General features: G+C 38.6%; 2 protein-coding genes across 36 annotated transcripts in view; one reads left to right on the top strand and one right to left on the bottom strand.

Annotated features, from left to right (window-relative positions):
• RPS24 (ribosomal protein S24) overlaps positions 1 to 20242 on the top strand; it is a 559366-nt gene that overhangs the window by 320006 nt on the left and 219118 nt on the right. The window lies entirely within an intron of this gene.
• Positions 1 to 20242, bottom strand: part of KCNMA1 (potassium calcium-activated channel subfamily M alpha 1) — a 436284-nt gene that overhangs the window by 415865 nt on the left and 177 nt on the right. For 30 of the 31 annotated variants that reach the window (XM_048946532.1, XM_048946533.1, XM_048946535.1 and 27 more), the window contains exon 1: positions 19568 to 20213. In XM_048946532.1, coding sequence (XP_048802489.1) covers positions 19568 to 19876 — 309 coding nt within the window. In that variant the 5' untranslated portion in view covers positions 19877 to 20213. Of the gene's footprint in view, positions 1 to 19567; positions 20214 to 20242 lie in introns of those variants that run through there. The other variant, XM_048946538.1, reaches the window with a different exon arrangement.

Raw genomic sequence — 20242 nt, 5'->3', positions numbered from 1 at the left:
TTAACCTTGAGAAGGTTCACAGCAGCTATTCTTCATTCCTTTTATACTGAAATTTTTGATCTGCTCCTAGCACTCGCAGCAAGAATGAGACACATTAATTTTCTTTGTGTAGCACAATTTTTCTTTCTATAAAGCAGGGTGGTGAACATAATATTATTTCTACAATTGGTGGGTTTACTGATGCCAGAAGAATGCTTTTAGGCCATTCCCTGTGCCCATTCAGTATTCTGCCCTCCTTTTACAAGGCTGGAGAGTTCACCCTCCCATGCAATTGCTGCATCTTTCCATTTTCTGGGGCATGGGATAAACACATTCTCCGACTGGCTGATTCTATGCTCTTTTAAAGCTTAACTTCCTAGGACCCCGTTTTCTGTAGTAGTTTTTTTGTTGTCATCATTCTCATCTCTTGAAGAAAGTAGCATAATATATTCAGAAAAGCAGACGTGAACAGTTAAAAGAAAATGCGATTTTACTCATGTTATGTATATCAAAGATGAAATGGAGTAGAGTACATGGAACATGGATGAGAGAAAGATACAAGCATGCAGAAATGAAGAATGCTTTGAAGGATTTTAAATAGCCAGAGATCTCCCAACTTCTTACTGGGAAACTCAACTTTCCATCAACATCCAAATCTGGATCTCCTGGGGTCATTCAAAAAAAAAAAATTAAAAAAAAATAATAAAAAAAATATCTAATCATATGCAGTGTTTTATATTTATTTTAATTGAACTTGTTGTGAAATTGCATTGAATAGCTGTGAATACCTGAAGCCAAAATTACATTGATTAAAGTATTCCTCGCTCTTCTTTCTTTCTGGAGTGCTTCTATATGCTCTTACACGGCTGCTATGCTCCACTTCACTGATGACAGATGCTCTTGACACCCATACACGTTTTTACTGAGATCTGTTGTTGCTCAGCTCTTTCCCCAGCTTCCTATTCTATAAAGTTCACTGAAATTTCAGTGGCTGCCACTGCACTGCATTTGCATGTTTTACACCCATGCTTTATAATGCCTGGAATGCCTAACTCAACATGCATTATTTTACATTTCCTAACAAGGTCACACCTAAACAATGTATTCATACACACCCAAAATCTTAGACATTTGTTCTGAGCTAAAAGGAAACATTTTTCTTGTTTCAGTAAGAATGACTTTTAATGAAAAATAAAGAAAAGCCTGAAACTATCAGATCTCTATATGGAATCTCAAAAATAAAAAGGATTCCCATGCCACATAATGCTCCACTACCCCTCTGCGATCTTTGTTGCCAGAAATAAAACACCAGGTTATAGTATTACTGGTGCTATTCAATACCAGTCCCTGCAAGGTTTATTTAGTATTTTGTTTGTTTTTCTTCTTAAGTTATTCACCCCAGTGATAAATTTCAGACAGTCTGTGAGTTTAAAGGGAAGATTTCATCTCTGGAAACAGACTGTCCAGGATATCACAAAAACCTGTCATTCTCATGTTTTCAAACTTGATAAACTCCTTACAACTGTTATCAGAAGACTTTAGATACTTAAAGAATTAAACAGTTGACCTTTTCAAATGCTGGAATTTAACTAAGATGGCAATGAATGGCTTTGGACCTGAACTGCTTATGATAGAAGGCCGCCAGTTCCAGCTCAGGATTTGCTGAGCTTAGGCTGGATTCTTGGACTGGATTCTAAATCTCTGTATTTGTATTTCAGGCTTTGGCACTCACCCATTATTACCCCTAACAGTAATAAATTATGCAGTTAAGAATTCCATACTGATTTAAGAAACTCAGCTATCAGTGACTTCAGTAAAAACTGAGAGTTCTCAGGACATTATGAACAAGGTGAAAACAGTTTCACTTAACTAAGACTACTTTGTAGATGCTTTAAAAAAAATACATACTTGGATAACACCTCTGAACATAGAGAACGTTATTTCTTTTCACAGAAGATGTCATGTGTATTAACCTCTACAAACAGAATGAGGAACAGCAAGGTGAAGAGAAGAGTGGGCAACCTAGCCAATGCTTGGCTGAGCAGTGGGAATCATCTGTGAGACAGGAGTATTTCATTGGAAAATGGTTGGGAAAAAAAGAAAAAAAACTGGTTGGTCACTGAACTGGAAAAATAAAGCTGCTAAGAATTGATGAACAAAAGCAATACAGCATCACTTCTTGGAAGTCATCTGTCAGCACACCATAACTTTTTTTTTTTTTTCCCAAGGTCTCTGTAGAGATATTTTGGATTGACAAAGATATCCATTTCCAAGAAGTACTTGTGAAGTAGCTACTCGGGAAGTATCATTAGGGGACAGTAGTAGCATAGTACACTTTTTCAGGTATGCAACCACATGTAAGAGTTTTAAGAACCTTATTAAATTATTGCTTTATTAGCAATGACCACAACCTATTCGCTGATAGCTTCTAAAAATCAATTTCCACCAGTTTTGAGAGGAAACATTAGCTCTTTGCTGCAACTATCACTGTTAAATTATAAAATTTTTTTTTATTTTAACCTCATCACGAAGGATGGAATAGAATGCTTTTGCCATTATCTGGTAACTAAGCTATATTTAAATCATTAATGATTACTTCCTAACATTAAGCTCTGTAGCAAGAGACCATCTTTCAGACAGAATAAAAAGATCCTGTTGTACAGCACCAAAGTAATCAGAAAATCATTGGATGAATTGGAAATCACTTGTTAAGATGAGATACCTCACCAGTACTGAGCAATCATAGCTTCAGCAGAGGTTAGGCTGTAGACATTTTGGTGCATTTGAAAGCCAAACACTTCAGAGCATCTTTAAACAGAGTACTACAGAGCTAATCAATCAGCTGTAAGCCTTCCTGGCCTAAATCCACTTCTAGCCTAACTCAGCTCAGAATAGCATTCCTGAAGCTTAAAAAAGGGTGGGGGCTGGAAGGCTGAGAGTGGAAGGGAAAAGTTATTTGATTTTCTTGGGGGGGAAGAACAACATGAAGATGCCTATCTTAAATGTAAAACTGCCACATTATAATACAACAACCATGCATCACACATTTTCCAACTTAACTAGACAACACTGTGGAATAGCAAAGATTTGTTTAACATTATAAGCATTAGCCTCCAATATACATTATAAATAACTATTTCAGACCTCTTTAAAATGTGAAATATTCTGGGGTATCATCAATCTACTTCTCATGTAAACATACATAAACAGCACTAAACCCTGTCTGTAATCTGTCTTGCCAAAATTCTGCCACTAACGAGGAAATATAAAATACACTCCAGAGGCAACAGGCCTCCATGTTCCAATGTTCACCTCTAGGAAAAAAAAAAAAGAAACAACGCAATATCCAAACATGGAGTGCTAACTCCTATGTAATTTATTGCCATTCTGTGTGGGAAGCAGCAACTTCAGATAGATGAAAGAAAACAGCATTACAGAGCTAAATCCACAAACACTGCACAGAAGAATCAGGTGAGCTACACAGATTCAAAAGATGAGTGAAGAAATGGCCTAGAAAGGCACAGACGCACCAAGGAATCTTAAAAAATATGTAATAATATTTTCTTTTCACAGACCAGCTTCTACTGTAACATACACTCCTCTCACCTTACCACTTCCCTTTCTTTAAATCTAGTCTTGAGAAGCTGCGTTAAAATTTCCCAAGGGCTTATCATTCAGTAAGCATGTGAGGTGTTGCACTTGGGTCAGGGCAATCTCAGATATCTGTGCAGACTGGGGAAGAACCCATTGACAGTACACTTGCAGAGATGGACTTGGGAGTCCCTTTTGGTGAATGAATATCCTGACACAGCTCACAGTGAGCACTTACAGCTTGGAAGGTCAAATGCATCCTGGGTTGCATCAAAAGAGGGGTGGCCAGTGAAGTGAATAGCACAATTGCTCCCCTCCGCTCTCCCTTCACGAGGCCCCTTCTGGAGTACTGTATCCAGGTCTGGGACCACCAGCACAAGGAATGGAGTTGTTTGAGTGGGTCCAAAGGAGGGTCATGAAAACACACAGAAGGCTTGAGCACCTCCACTATAAAGAAAGGCAGAGGGACTTGGGCTTGATCAGTATGGAAAATAGAAGGCTCTTGGAGGACCTTATTGCAGGCTTCTAGTACGTAAAGGGAGCTAATAAAAAGGAAGGAAACAGGCTTTTTACATGGACTGATAATAATAGTTTAAAATTTTTCACTCTTGTCCTAACAGATGTGGGCAGGGGGGTTAGATGAGATGGGTGGATTAGATGAGATGGGGGCAAGAAATTCTTTGCTCAGTGTGTTGAGTCACTGCCACAGACTGCCCAAAGAAGCTGTGGATGCTCCATCACTGGAGGTTTTCAAGGTCAGGTTGGATGGGGCCCTGGGCAGCTGGACCTGATAGGTGGCAGCCCTGCCCACGGCAGAGGGTTGGAACTGGATGGGCATTAAGGTCCCCTCCAACCGAAGCCATTCCATGTTTCTGTGAAGTTTGCCTGTTACAACATTCACGTCTCTGCTATAATAGCTATTTCAACAAATAAACCACAAAGTTCTTAACAAATCTACAATGGTAAGAAAATAGAAGATTTATTGAAAACCAATGCAACATATTAAGTGGCTGCCCACAGCTTTTATAGTCATTTGGACGCTAAATCCTTCCTTATTATTTAATTGATTTGGGGGGAGTTGTAGAATTTAACTCCACAAAGCAAGAAACATATCAAATTACTTACTCTCACATGCTTTCTGCAATTTATTTTAGACATCAAAATGAGCATCAAGTTCATTTACCCTGATAGAGCATCATAATACAGAAACTCCTAACTTTGGTATAACTGTTAATAACAGATTTAGACATACATAATACACAAAAATGTATGTCTTTTATAAATACAGGATACAGCTATGTCCTAGGAATTGAAACATTCACAGAAAACAGCTAGGCTGAAAGCAGAATTTATGTATTGCATAGAACTTCAAGTTCAACAAATTCACTTGTTACTCAGAAAGATCTCCTTGCAACTATAAGGATATGTCAAGATACTAAACTTGAAATAAGAATGTGAATCAAGCTTTTAATTTGCTTCAGTTGTTTTACTTTACAGTAAACAGAAAATAAATACTTTTAAGAAGAAGTTAAATATTTATATTCTGTCAGAAAAGAAGATTTTTATAAATTCAACTTTTTCCTTTCCCCAGTAAATAAAACGCAGTTGAACTGACAGTTCTTAAGCATTCCAATTTGGACAGAACTACATTATTTATTAAAAATGAAATTCAATTCTCTCCTCTATAAAAAGTCAGCCAAGATTTATGTAATTTACCAAGGAATCTCAAATCTTTCACTCTAAGGACTGGAAATTCAAGTAAAATGAGACAAATTCATGTGAAATTGTCATCAGGCTTCCGTGCTGCGGTTCCCAAAAGGTGAAAATTACACAGTAGGAAATAAAAGTTCAAAGAAAGCGGGGGGGGGGAAGAAGCTACAATGGATGAGGGTGAAATTTCATTTAAAGGCAGGTAATGACATTTCTTTAATCTCGATAAATATCTAACCAATCAGCTTCTAGTGTTCAAAAAAGGTCTATGCCCTATTCCCTCCATTTCTTTTAGACTCGTGCCAAAAGGCCCAAGTACGTGCTCTGTCCTCATGAAACGTTTCCACAAACACCGCGCATTAGAAGTCTCCTAAAAAATATATGCTCCACAACACAGCCAATGACACAGAAATCATGCTTAACTTGTGCCATTACAGAAACAGCATGTGCATTAAAGAACATTGCCAAACTACAGACAGATACAATCCTTTAATCTCTTCCCTGCCATTTCTTTTCTAATCTAATTCAGTTCTTTTCAGTGTTTACACTGTTTACCTTTTGCATGCCTCCCAACTAAGGTAATACAATTCAATTCTTACAATCATTTTTACATTTCTATTCCCAGTGATACTATGACTGCATTGAATGTAGTGCAAAGTACTTAAAGAACAAGGTAATTTGGGCAACAAAAACATCTGCAGAGATTCTGTATTCTTCTTACAGAAATACCAGTTTCAAAACAAGTCTGATTAATAGCATACTTTTGATCATTTTAATTAAGGATAATAGTTTTTCATCTAAGCAGTTATACTATTATATATAAAAATGGTGACCTTTTTCAGTTCAAATAATTTCAATCCATTAATTTTCAAGCAAACACATATAGGCAGTTGCATACTTTTTATAGGATGGATTAATTGCATGCGTCTTATTAACAGCAAAAAATAAGAAGTTTATTAGCAATACAACAGAAACAAGTTTTTGAAATGCAATATCACAAGAACCCTTTGACTTATAAATGATGCTCTAAACAAACAGTAAATAATCCAACATGGATTATTCTTTTGTTTGTGATGTGCTACAAGTTACATACAAATTACAAGTTACATAATGCATTGTATGTTTATTCTGGCTCAGATTCTTTCACCTGTTCTCCCCTGGCACTGCTAACACTACCAGATGGGCCCATTTTAAATTTAATTAATTTGCCCTGTCTCCTAGGATTTCAAACGAGTAAAGCACTGACAAGAACCCTGATTCTTTCCTTTCTTGGTTACAGAAAAAGAACCTAGATGGAGATTTTCCTTTTAAGAACAGAATACAACATTCACAAATAAATATCTGGGGAGAACACGTGTTGTTCAAAGAAGCTAAAAATAGTACAATCAACAAGCATATGTTTCGCTGGGAACCTTCCTAGACTCTAAAAGTAACCTTATTCTTCAGAGTCAGTGTGAATTTAGGTACTCAAAAAAAAAAAAAAAAAAAAGCTACGCAACAAGCATGTTCATCAGTCTGTGTATGCACAGTGTGCACTGCATAAATTCTGCATACCAAACTACATAGATTCCCTCCTTTTATGTTTTCATCCCATCATTTTAATTGTTGATTCTTTCAAACAAACCCCTCAATGTGCTGCAGCTAAATTTTTGTTTCATGGAGACTTTAAAATTCTTTTATTACCTGCTTATGCTAGTTTTAACCGCCTGCAGTTCTTTTAAAATGGCAACTGCTTTAAAGAATTTGCAAGCCACATTTCCTTAGTAACTCTAACTAAGGAGCAGGAAGCTGCTAATGAAGACTTCTGCTCATTCTTATCATCAGGAGGCTCTGCAGACGCATGGCCAAACCAATACTTCATAATCCCCTTCTCTCCTGTCACTCCTTACCACCTAAACTCAGAACATTAGATGCATAGTGCAGAGGATAACCCCTTTGTGAAAACCAGCAATAGGACTTGACAGTAAACTGCACGGCTTTTGAATACTACAATAATAAAACAGCGTTCAGCATCTCGTTTGGGTGTTTTGAGGTTTCAAAAGGACCTTTCAAGTTGCTAAGTCCAATTTCAAATACACTATGCTCCTTGTATACAGTGGAACATTTTAAAGCACTGCTCTAGAGCTCCTGTAATGAATTTTCTCACCTGTAGAAAATACTACTAAAACCTTTCAGTCCTCTGAATTGAGCTTAAGTCGTGCAGGAGATTCAACCCAGCAGAAGAATAAGTTTTGCTTCAAACATAAATATGAAACACAGACTGGCTTACAACCAGCATTGCCACCTCTCTGGAGTCTGCCTGTATAACGCATCTCTTCTGATACTAAAACATCTTCATGTCATTTCAGCTCCTGGTGTCATGTAACCACATAAGAACATCAAGTTTTCTCCTCCACAAGTCTGCTTAAAAGTGCTAACTCAAGATCATGTGACATCAAAAGCCTTAGGCCAGAAGGCAAATAGAAGCAACCTGTAATCAAGTTCTGAACAATGATTTTTCCAATACTTAAAATCAATGTAGTATTGTCTACAAAAGAATATGCATTAAACCACTAATTTAAAAATCAGTCATTTTTAAAAATAAAAATAATATCTAATATTTAAATATAGCTTGTTAGTCTTTTAAGCAATGAGAAATAAACCCAAATAAGCAAAAAAAAAATAACTTGGCCAAATAAAATCAAATACCCAGAAACCAATCCGAATTCAAAGACATGATGAAATCTCTAACCAACATTAATGGCTAAAGCAGTACTATATTCTTCAGACATGCAATTAGCTCTAAGATGTTACAGATGAATGGCCACTTCTATCAGCTTACCAAGCACATTTTCATTTACTCATCACAATTAGGTCTATCAGTTTTTCAAAAAAAACAATGTGCATTTTCTATAGGAACAATAGCCTACAGTAGCCAAATTGGAATACTCTTGAAAATCCAAGCTATACTTTATAAACCAACAGAAACTACAGTTAGATATTCACCTCTGAAAAAAGTCTGTTTCCAAGACTAAAATTTCTTGTCCCAAAGAAAAAACAATTCAATCTGAATAATATAATGATTTAAAAAAGCCCACACTTCAAAGGTGCCTCTACTTCTTGCTAATAAAAGAACATTTTTTTTACTGAGCTGACAGTACAAATATACAAGAGACAATCTTTACAATCTTTTTATATTTCCAGAAGCTTCCAAGAGGAGAACTTTTACCTTTCATTGAATCTTTCCATTCCATGAAATGTTTTAAAAGTTAAAGAGTTTTCCTTTCCCCAGTTCTCACTGATGTCAAAAGAATCCTGAAAACAGTTTGAACACTAAGCTTTATCAGCTCTTATCATGGACTATGATACTTCTTTTTTTTTTTTCCCCTAGGTCAAAGAGGCAAAACTTGCTTTAACAGACTGCCCCAAAGCAATTTCTTTTCTTCTCAGCCAGGTTACAAAATACCTTCATCCATATCAAGTCTCCAAAATTCTCATAAAATCAATAAAAAAAAATAAGAGGTCATTTTGGAATATTTATACTGAAATCAATAGTTCTTTCACAGTCCAACCTGTGACATTTTAAAGCCATTATGTGTCATCCAAAGTCACAGGTCTCACCAGCACCTTTGCCAGCCAGCTGGTTCACTGCCCCATCCTCAGCATGCAGCCAACCTGGGGAAGCCGGCCAGGGCCACAGCAGTGCAGGCACAGACAGAAGCCCAGAAGAGCAAACACAATTCCAAAAACAATGTTACAACACAGTAACAGAAAGAGCTCTCTAGAAATACAATGGTAGGTAACTGTATAGGTTGAACTGGTTTAAAATAAATTTAAAAATCTCACCTCTAGAAGAAAGGAAAGGCAGAAACTTTCAAAAAAACCTATTCTAGCATTTTTCCCTAAAAGTACAGTCTAATCAGAGACTAACTGCTATTTGCAAAAATCAAGGTCTATTAAAGGAATATCAGAGCTCCCTGCTAGCTGTCCTTCAGCAATTGTACCCTCAAGGCTAGCTCTGAGGATAGAATGTGAATGCAGCTATCAGTTGCACTAGAGCTCATCTTACTGCATGGCTTCCACTAAAGGCAATCCACTTAGCAACTCCTGAAAACCTAGAGTTTACTTTCAAAAGTACATTCATTCTTGATCTAAAATATTAAAGTAAACAAAGCCATATTCACCAAATGGACATCAAGAAATTAATATTTCCATATCTACTAGAATAAACTGTCAATTAGACTGATGCTTAATAATTAAGTCACTTCACATTTAAAACATCTCAGTACTCACATTTCATCCAGGAAGTCCTTTCTGCCCACTAAGAGCACCCTTAAATGCTTATGCCATTTAAGGAAAAAGAGCTGCTAGGAGCTGACAGTCACAACCCGTCCTCAATACAGTGAGGTCTGGGGCTCTGCTGAGAGTCTCCTCATTATCAATATAATCAAAATAACAACACAATCAAAAATATTGGAGCCAGAAAATGCTTAATTTGCTCAAGTGGATTAAATTTGTGGTTTTTTAAGTGATACATGATGCAGCTTCATAGCTTCAACAGCCATTAAATCAGATCAGATACAGTCTACAACACTTTCACTTCATATAAAGTCAGAAACTTGATGTAAACACCACATCACAGAACTCAGACACCTTCACAGGACTCATCCTGCAATCAGACATGCTCTCAGCCTAATTAGTCCTCTCTCACCTTCTGAAGGATGCATGAACTCAGCATAAATGCTGACAACAGCCTCAAAATCTACCTACCATGATCCAAGCCTCCAACATACCCACCTCCTCAGTCACTCAACCTGACCCACCTGTTAATACAGTGCAGCTGTATCCCAGCTGATCATTAGTGAAGGATTTTGGTAATTTGTAAACCAACAGACTTTCTTCTCTTTCTGAACCCAGTGCAAGTCTGGAGTAATTTCTGCCATACCCTTGAGCTATTTCAGAAATAAATATACCTGTTACAAAACTGAATGTTCTATTTCTCCATGCACATAAAGCAAACAGACAAGTCCTTGAAATTCTGGATTTTCTTTGTTGCTTAATAAAAAAAACCACTTCACCCAAAATGTTTAAGTATTTCCTTCTACAAACCATGAATGAAAATGCATTCTTTCATTCAACCACTCCTTAATAAGAAAGGAATGCTTCTGAATAAACCTTCTCCAGTCAATAGTAAGACTGCGTTTTACTTTTCTACACAGCTAGCACAGGAATAAAACTAAGACCTATTCATTAAGCCACCGGTTCTTCTCACCTTAAAGAAAGCAAGCCCAAAGACAAGTAATCACGTGTACAGTCACCAAAAGCAAAAGTTTATATACAGCCTTATTAAAATAACTGTAGACATAGAAACCTGTTCTGATTACTCCCAAGTTTCAATATGGGAGCATTAAAAACCCATTTCTTACTTATTTTTTATTTGAGCAAGATCTAAAAGAAACAACGTAATAAAATCGGTATTTTTGTTTAGGGAATATGTATTGACCTCTTAGGAAAAGAAAATTAAAATTAGAGTATTAGATGATAATGCAAGAGATACTGCTGCTTTAACGAGCTTTAAGACTGCGTAACTTCACAAACAATGAAGCCAAGAGATTAGCTAGATCCTATTCAGCTTGAAGTCCAGGATATGCTGTAAGGTCAACATCAGAAAATAAATAAATAAATAAATAAAATTCAAGAATAGGCTAACAATGAATCTTTCTAAAAACATCTGAAATTATCAATATCTCTGAAATAAAACTCCTTAGTAAGATCTTAAATACATATTCTGGTGTCTAAACAACTGTTCTGGGGAAGCATTGACTTCAATTTCACATACTAAACCTAAAGAGCTGCTGTGAGTTTTCTTTAAAAACTACACACTACTTAATAACATCAATTGGAAATCAGAAGAATTATATTTTTTTTCCTTCTGCTCCTGGAATTACATCTTATCATTCAACTCAAGGATATCAATGTTTTCCTTTAGTACATATCATTAAAGTTAATATTGAATTGTTATCATTTAAATAGTCCAAGCAGAGACAAACTTAAACACTTTGGGCAGCATTTTCCACTTCTAGAAAATGAAAAATTCATTATATTCTAGGGACGCATTCCAGTGAAGCAAACAGCAAAAATGAACTGTGAGTATTTATTGATTTTATTTTACTATTATTTTTTAGGAACAACAGATACAGAATATGAATTCTTGTACTACTCATGAAAAGACAACATAACAACAACTTACACCTATATGGAGGAGCAGAGGAGATAAAGTAGCACTTAGGTCAAATTTTGAATGGCTTTATCCCAAAAACCAGACTCTCTCCCAGTCAAAGATATAACTCCTTAACAATATGTTTCACATCTCCCTGTAAAATCACAACAAAGCAAATGCTCACCCTTATCCCATTGCAGAAAAAATAAAACTATGGTAAAGGACTCAAGAAAACAAGAATAGATTTCTCCTGAAAGCCTTAAGTAATATGAAAATTGTGTAAACATACAAACCTGTACAACGTTTCTCATGCTGATGGAGTCAGAAGACTAGATACAAATGTATTGGAAACAGAAGAAAATCAACACAAGAAGTTGGTGATAACTTCCCACCTGGTACAATCAACTTATCAGGAGTGTATAACTAAAACATTAAAAAAATTCCTTTATGCTCAAAAACATTTGCACCACATAGAAACATACTATTCTGCTAACTAGCTAGTTCTTTTCTTCCAAGTGATAAAAAGAAAAAGGCAGAAAAAGGTTTCTTTCCTTCAGTCCTTAAAACTCAAGTAGAGTTTATCAGCTTCCTTACAAAACAGTATTTATAGTAGGATAACCTAGGAAACATAAAACACAATATTGACTTGTTGATTGGCAAATGCACTATCAAGAAGTGACAGTGAATCACTTGTAGCTAGAGGATTCACCAGGATATCTGAAAGCACCTGAAGTGTTCTACTGCTCCATACTAGCTATGATCTTTATAGGTCAAAGAAGCTAATAACCTGTTTCAAATAATTTATGTCCAGCAGAATACCAGTGCATAATCACAAGTGAGTTTAATAGAATTCACAATGCAAAAAAAAACCTGCAAAATGCTTAAACAAAAATCAGACTACAATTATTCCATTTTTGTAATACATAGGTCATTACTTGCAAATAGTTTTTTTTAAAAGACATATCTATAATGTTTACCCTAAACTTAAAGCAGAAAATAAATCCAGCAGCAATAGTGCTAAAGTTAATTTATCATTAATAGCACATTTAGAGTGAGTCACCTTTTCAGTTTAAAAAGTAAAAGATACCACATTACATAAAAATCTAGAAGATAACATGAAATAAATGAAACAGAGAAGAAAAAAAAAAAAGAAAATGGCATATTTAGTCAGCACTTGCTTGGACAAAAGGAAACAAACCTGTATTACAAATTTATTCCTCAGTATATAAAAATCAATAAAAACGCAGCGCAGTAGAGCTATATCTAACAGTTATAGTGATAAGCTTCTCAAACTCGAGCTCAGTTGTTTTGGTACATTACAATTGTTTATTATGTTACAGCACTTCTCAGCAGCCTTCTGGCTTGGTAATGAGATGTCTTTTTTTATCCACTTTATGTTAGCAGTTCTGATACCTGTGCATCTGTATAACGGAGGTGGTGACGCTAAGCATGTGCAAAAGGATTTCCAGGACTGCCAACACATCCCCTGCAGAACTCGTCTGCAGGCGAGCCATGGAGCAAAAGACCTTTGTCGGTTCAATCAAATGTACACTGCCTCCCTAAGAAACACGCAGTGTTTGTCCATGCACATCAGTTTGCAGGAGAGATGCCATGATACTGCCAAAAGTTCAAGCACACAAGTTTTTACTTTCAAGAGCAGTGGGGCTGAATGGAGGTGTGGTCTTAACTGGAATGGAAGCATACCTCATGTGATTTTTAAATACTGTTTCTAACGTTGAAATTCCAGACGTAATAGCCACAAGCCAAGTAAATATATGTCTCTACAATAAAAGAAAAAAGTTCTTCAAAGCTTAAAATGTTAACATAAGAATTGTTTGGGAAAAAAAAATCTGATTCATCTAGAACACTGTGAGCATCAAGGCCTGAGTCCAAACTAATGAAGTTATTAAGATTGTCTCCCTCTATTTCAACAGGCTTTGGATAACGCTCTCAGTGTTTCTGTAGCTCTCAAGCTCACAAATATATGCAATATATCATCTCAAAGCAAACTGAGCTCAACACATGTCAGTGACAGCACATTCATTTAAACAGAACTATGCATACTATATATGGGAATAAATTGTTCCTTTCAAAGATGCAAACCCAGTGTATTCTCACACTATTAATACCACCAGGATTCAAAATGGGTGTTTTCTGACCAATACATCTCTGCCAGGCATGGAAGATAAGTATCTTCTTTTTTCATTTATTTGTACAGCTATATTATTGGCAAAAGAACTAACAGAAACTTCTGCTACAGTGCCACCTTCTCTTATCAGCTAAGACAATCTATCTGCTATAGAAAGCATACTTGCACTTAAAAACCCATGGGTCAAATCTGGGACTGTGTACCTAGCCCTGTGTGAAGTTGGTATAAGCTTTACTCCAGCTTTGTGATCTCATAGGGTTTAGCACTCCACATGGTGGGAGCAAGAGTCAGGCTGTAAGCATCCAAACCCAACAGAGAAACACAGCATTTTGTGATAGTATTGTCATTTGCAGTCTCTTTTGTCACTGAAATGATACATGGGAGAGAAAAAATACATTTTCAACAATTAATATCCACACACGTAATGCTCCAGCAATCTTTCCCTCAGAAAGATTCTATCTGAGCTGTATGTACTTTATAGAGTTCCCACTGAAAAACTGATGATCTTCATATATGTAAAATTCATCATTATAAGCAATGTCAGTAAGTATGCCTAATAGAACACCAAGAGGACACCTCATCTCCTAAATTATTCCAAAATTATTTTATTCTTCCATCTCGCTAACTCCTCTGGAACTTCTGTCCTACCATTTAACACTAGAACGCTTCACTGCCTCTGAATTAGAGCTTGATCTTGTAGAAGTCACCAGCCAACCCTGAAATTCACCTAAACTTTCATCAATGAGAGCTGGATTCCACAGAGCAGCAGAGCCAATCTCCGCAAGTCCCCCTGGGGGGACCAGTGACCATTGTTCTGCATTTTGCCTGCTGACTAGAGATTAATGCTGCCACTGCTTAAGATTCGTCCCAGGAAGGACACTCAATGACTAAGATTCACAATCCACTTTCTTGTAACAGTACAACACAGACACGGAACATCATTGCTTTTCTAATTATAATCATTAGATCCTGTCCCTGCAGAGCTTATACTTAGAAACACTGCTCTCAAAATTTTCAGTGTCTCTGTATCTGGGACTGTAAATTGTCCTCATTCCGCATTCAGAAATCCCACAGCTTCAAAACTGAGTATGTAGATCACTGTTATTAAAAAGCTTTTTATTCCCTATTGCAGGCATTTCTTATGTTGTGCTAAACTGCAAAAAATTGTGAAATCTAATGGTTTCCAACCAGCACCTACAAATTTGCAAATGTGTGAGAGTTGCAAATTTTCTGAGCACAGATTTTCTTCTTAAATGTATGCTTTGCAAAGCCTTGAGAATAAGTATTACACTGCATCAAAATAACATTTCTGTCGAGATTGTTAGGTTTACAGCTTAAATCCTTGTCCATACATTTTCTTTCCTGCATACATAACCAATTTGATCATGTCTTTGTAAAATGTGAAATCCATTACTAGCTCTAGAGAGCTGAAAGTGCTTCCTATTTCACAGCAGACCAGCAGCTTGGCACAGAGCTGCACACCCCTCTCCACATTGCTGCCTCCTCCACTTATCCCAACACCATCTGCACAGAGCCACCAGCTCCCCTTTTCCTAGCCCTTGACCCTTGTGCCATGCCATGTCCCAGCTGGCCACCTGTGTGGCAGGACACCCGCGGAGCACTTAAACACAGACCACATGACAGCCATGGGAGGGTAATGATCCTGTTTTGTGATCCCAATCAAGCATGTGACAGAAGGGCATAACGCTTCGCAGCCCACTGCTAATCTCTTGAGCTCCCAGTTGTTCATCACCTTCTGCTCTTTGAGGGAGTCCAAGTGAGGTTTCCACATGCAGATTTAAGTGGAGACATCTCCTACATTGTGTACCCACACGTCTTCTACTTTTCTGAGTAGATGGTGCCTTGCTTTGTGTTTGTCTCTTCAGTTTTATTTGAAGATTTATTCAAGTACTGCTAGGAAATCAACCAACTTGGCTATATGAGAGGCAGTGTGGTAGAAGCACTTCTTGTTTTAAGGAAATTAGAAATTAATGTTCCAGGGTTCGCAGGCCTTGATGAAAATTCTTAACTTCTCTTAACTCAAGAAAACATTCAGCAAATATTGTACTTCTAGTAAAATTTATATTTTTCTACTGAAAACAAACAGGAATGTTGGTCAGATTCTATTGGCCCAGTCTAGCACTCTGTAGTTTATTAAATTTCCAAAATATGCAGACTAATATCACAGGAAACTGCTGCAGCTTGTCACTGCAGACCAGCAATTGCCATCTATAATTGTGGGATTCATTTGATACACAGAGGAGTCCTGGCTTCTGTGGAGGAAACACTGAAATACAAATGTACACACAGTGACAAAGACACCCCAAGGAGTAGGGGCACAGGGTCCAGCCCATCCCTCTTCATAAGGAGACAGCCCACACTCTCTGCACAGCCAAGGAGTGGTGTGCCCCAGATCTGGCCTTTCACGTTCCACAGCACCACTTTCTTGTTTATGAGTTCATTCAAAGCCAACACTGAGCATCACATAATGTTTATGAAATGGAAATTTCCCTTCAGGAGTACACAAAATGCAGTCACAGATCCATAAAATCAAAAGATTACAAATTGTATTGCAATATTTAGTTACCCTGTGTAACTGTGTACATCACTGTGAATATTTACTTTCTTTTTCTATATTTTTCCAGAAACAAGACCAACTAACAGCGTTGCTCAGAATCCTTTGAATGGAAATCTCACGTGCTACCTTCAATACACAAACAGGAATGAGCCCATCACGGGGCAAACAAAAGGCAAACAAAAGACAAGTTGTTTAACAAAGTCTTCTCTTAAAATGTGCATGTAAACGCTATAGAAAAAATATTCATCATTTGCTATATCTTTCCAAAACCACTGTAGCTAACTTTGTGAAAATTACATGTAAAATTATAAACCAAATTGAATACAGTAAAACAAGGGCTTCAATTGCAATGGTTCATATTACATGAAATACTGACAACACATGTCAAGATTTACATTTTTCTTTTCCTCAGACTTTAACTAGTGTAATCTAACAAAGGAAGCATAGAGCATACAAATCCTGTAAATTCAGCAATCACTGTTAGCACATGATTAATATTAATGTTCTATTAGTGTACGGTGACATAAATATGGAGTTTCAAGGAGCAGTGTTTATCATTCTGTCACCAAAAGTTTTTGTATTCTCAACTTATAATACCTTGACTTTATCTCCACAAAAATGAAAACTACATATTGGAATTTCATACCACAAAGTGTTAAACAGTTTTGTGCCACAATTTTAAATTCCAACCTTAAATTCAATGAGTTGAGGAGAGAAAAAGTTCTAAGTCCTTCCATGCAGCCATTAAAAAGGCTCACATTCACCAAATAAAGTTGACAATCACTGATAATTCTGAGGAATGTAATGTTGAGATCAAAACCTAGCAGGAAGAAAATTGAAGTTTTTTGCAGTGCCTTGCAGTAACTCATATGGACATAGGTGTTAGGATAGCAATTCTGTGCTCCTTTTAGTATATATGAGTTATCCAGCAAGAAGCCAGAGACACAGACACGAGAAAGATTTCTTTCCACTCACTCACTGATATCACTCTATGCAGTGGCTGAGAGGATGCTGGCAAGCCAGCTCTGCTGCAACCTGTGGAGCAGCACAAGAGCAGCAGAGGGAAGGATAGGTCCTAACACAGAGAAAATTTCTTCAGTTCCACAGCAGGAGGAGCTGCTTCTTGTGAAATGGCCCTCACTAGCAGATCCAATACAGTTGACATAGCATGCGTGTGCTTTTGCATTTTTCACCTGCAGCTCAGGCAGCCCATCCCAAGTTACCATGTGTCACAAAGCGTGTGCTTGGTAACAGCCAAGTTTAAGGCACTTCTGGACCTTCCTTCCTCCTTAATACCCTAACTGGTAAAAATAGCATTCTCCATTAATTAGTTACTCCTTACCCACACAGAATTCCCCCAGATTAACCATTTTAGCCTGGAAGGAATGCACAATCAGTCCATGACAGTTCTTGCTCACTAGAGACTTGGAAACCTTTACTAGCATACCAGACACAACCTAAAAGGAGACATCTATCTCCCCCTGCCTGCAAAGCCCTCTCTCCTCTTGTCCCAGGGACGCCCATGGCCATAGTAGCTCCTCCAGGTCTCACATATGTGAAACACTCGGATTTTGCAACCCCACACAAGTGCCATCTGTCAAATCACTCAGACTGTAAGAGTCAGAACCCCTTAACAACATCTGTTATTTAACTAATAGATACATATAGCCCAAAAGATTTTAAAGACAATTTAGATATGCTTCTCTGTACTGAATAAGAGCTGAATTATCTGCTTGAACTATATCCTAACAATAGGCTGTTGGACCAACAAGACCCACCAGGACATTACGTTTAGAAACTCTGCACAGAAGCCTCTTCACTCCACTTTTAATTCTCTCAAGGAAAGAAGCAGTTGGCAATGACCTGTAGGATTTTCTTTTCCTTCAGAATCCCCTTTGCAGCTTTGTCTCATCACACAGAGAATACTAAATACACACAAAAGAAACTGAGCATAATTCTAAAATACACCACCACTTGAAAACTGCTTGTAGGAAATGGTACTTTACAAGACATGTGAATTATCACAAATGCATTTGAGCTTTGTCATCATACCAGGCTAACACCTCTCTGAAAAAGTTTGGGTTTGGTTTTGTACAGATTAAGACATGTCTACAAAGAAATGATACAGCCTGGGAGGTTTCCTACAGCCTAAGGCCAAGTTAAAAGCTTTTATTTATGCTCCATCTCTCGCACTCCCTTCTTCCATAGATAGGCCCAGTTCCTTGCAAGTGATCCACCTTACAATGGCAGAAGAGGGACTCACTGAGACTCCAAGGCACTCACTGAGCTCATGGTGAGCAAAGTGGGAGCTGCTTGCACCACAGCTTTGGTGCTGATTCCCATAGGTGCTGGATGCTGTGAGGAGCCTTATGGAGTTTGCTTCAAGGGGAGGAGACAGGAGAAAGGGGAAGACAGCTCACTGTACGTCAAAGCAAACCAGCAACCTAGCAACCATATATTAAAAGGTGTGTGTGTTTTTGTGGGTGTCCGTGTGCCAGGAATAACTGAAGCAGATATTATTCCATTTGTAATCCAAAAAATGTGAAAAGGGAAGGGGAGAAACTCCAGCTGCTGGTCTATTCTGGGGTCTGTCAAAATCCCATACAAAATACAGAGTCTTAACACTTTCTATCCCATTTGTCTTAAACAAATATGAAAGCCTGGACCTAGGTGAGATCTCAGCCTTGGCCTGATGGAGACCTTCAGAGCAGAAGCCAACCTTACTGCACGTACTGCAATTTCTTCCTGCCGGTAATAGGCAAAAACGCAAAAGGTCACTTCCAAGATATCACAATTAGGTTAGAGAAATGTGATCTAGTGCCTTACTTATGAATGTACTCTAGCAGATACTCACACCTCTAAATACTTACACCTAATTTCTGAAACAGAAGCGTGAGAGATGAGAATCTAGAGTCGTGTAGAACTAGCTTTAGAAAGACTAACTGGAACGAGAAGTTCACCTCGTTAATTTTGCCGAAGTTTCCCACACAGCGAACGGAGGGCTCACTCCGCACAACGAGCACCATCGCCCGTCAGCCACGCGCGGCCCCGGCGGTGCGTACAACTTCTGAACCGCGCCGTCCCAGCGCGCTACCACTTCGGTGTCCCCAGAGCCGTGTCTCCATGTGGGCGAGGGGAGCCGGGGTCACCTCTCGGGTCTCGCCCACCTCCACCAGCTTCGCTCCCCGTGTCGCAGCCCCATGCGGCCCTGCAGAGCAGGCACGGCGCTGCCGCCCACCCGCTCACCCACCCGCAGCTCCGTGGCACTCCCGCACCGCCGAGAGCTGTCCCGGGCAGAGGCTGAGCTCCGCTCCTCCTCACCGCCACACCGCCACCGGGAAAAGAAGGGAAGGGGAGTTACCTTGTTTTTGACCCCGCAGTGGCAGCAGACAGTCCACAGGTACTTGAGGGTCCTCCACAGCAGGATGATAAACAGTCCCCCAAAGAAAGTGACCATGGATGAGGCGAGGAAAGCCCACCACATGCGCTGTCCGCGGCTATCGCAGGGCACCTCCATGGTCACCGGGATGATGAGCGCATCCATCTTGGGCACATTGACGGGGGAGGAGGACGAGTCTGTGTTGAGATTGTTGGCGTTGATATTGTTACTCATTCTAATGCCGCCGCCGCTGCCGCCCGGGTAGGAGCCGCCGCCGCTGCCATTTGCCATAGCTAACAGCGAGCCGGGCGCGCAGGGGCTGCCGAGAGCTCCTCCCGCCGCCAGCGCCCCCCAAAAAGCCCATCACCAGCCATATTGCTGCCGCCGCTCAGCGGGAAAGGGGAAATAACGGGAGGGAGAACAAAAAGCCAAATCAAAACAAACAAACAAACAAAAAATAATCGAGAAAGAAAAGCGACCGCCGCAATCCCCGGTCCCTTCTCGGGAGCCGGCAGGCCGGTGAATTCCGAGCGTCCTCCTTGCGCGGCGTAAATAATAGCAATAAAAATAATAAAAAATAATAATAATAACGGCAAGGTAGTCCGCTCCTCAGCTTCCCACCCCTTCCTTCTCCCGCATACGCAGCCCCCGCCCGCC

This window comes from Lagopus muta, chromosome 5 (assembly GCF_023343835.1).
Source record: "Lagopus muta isolate bLagMut1 chromosome 5, bLagMut1 primary, whole genome shotgun sequence".
NCBI lineage: Eukaryota > Metazoa > Chordata > Aves > Galliformes > Phasianidae > Lagopus > Lagopus muta.
The sequence above is the reverse complement of the archived record's forward strand: the minus strand, read 5'-3'. Positions and strand labels throughout refer to the sequence as shown.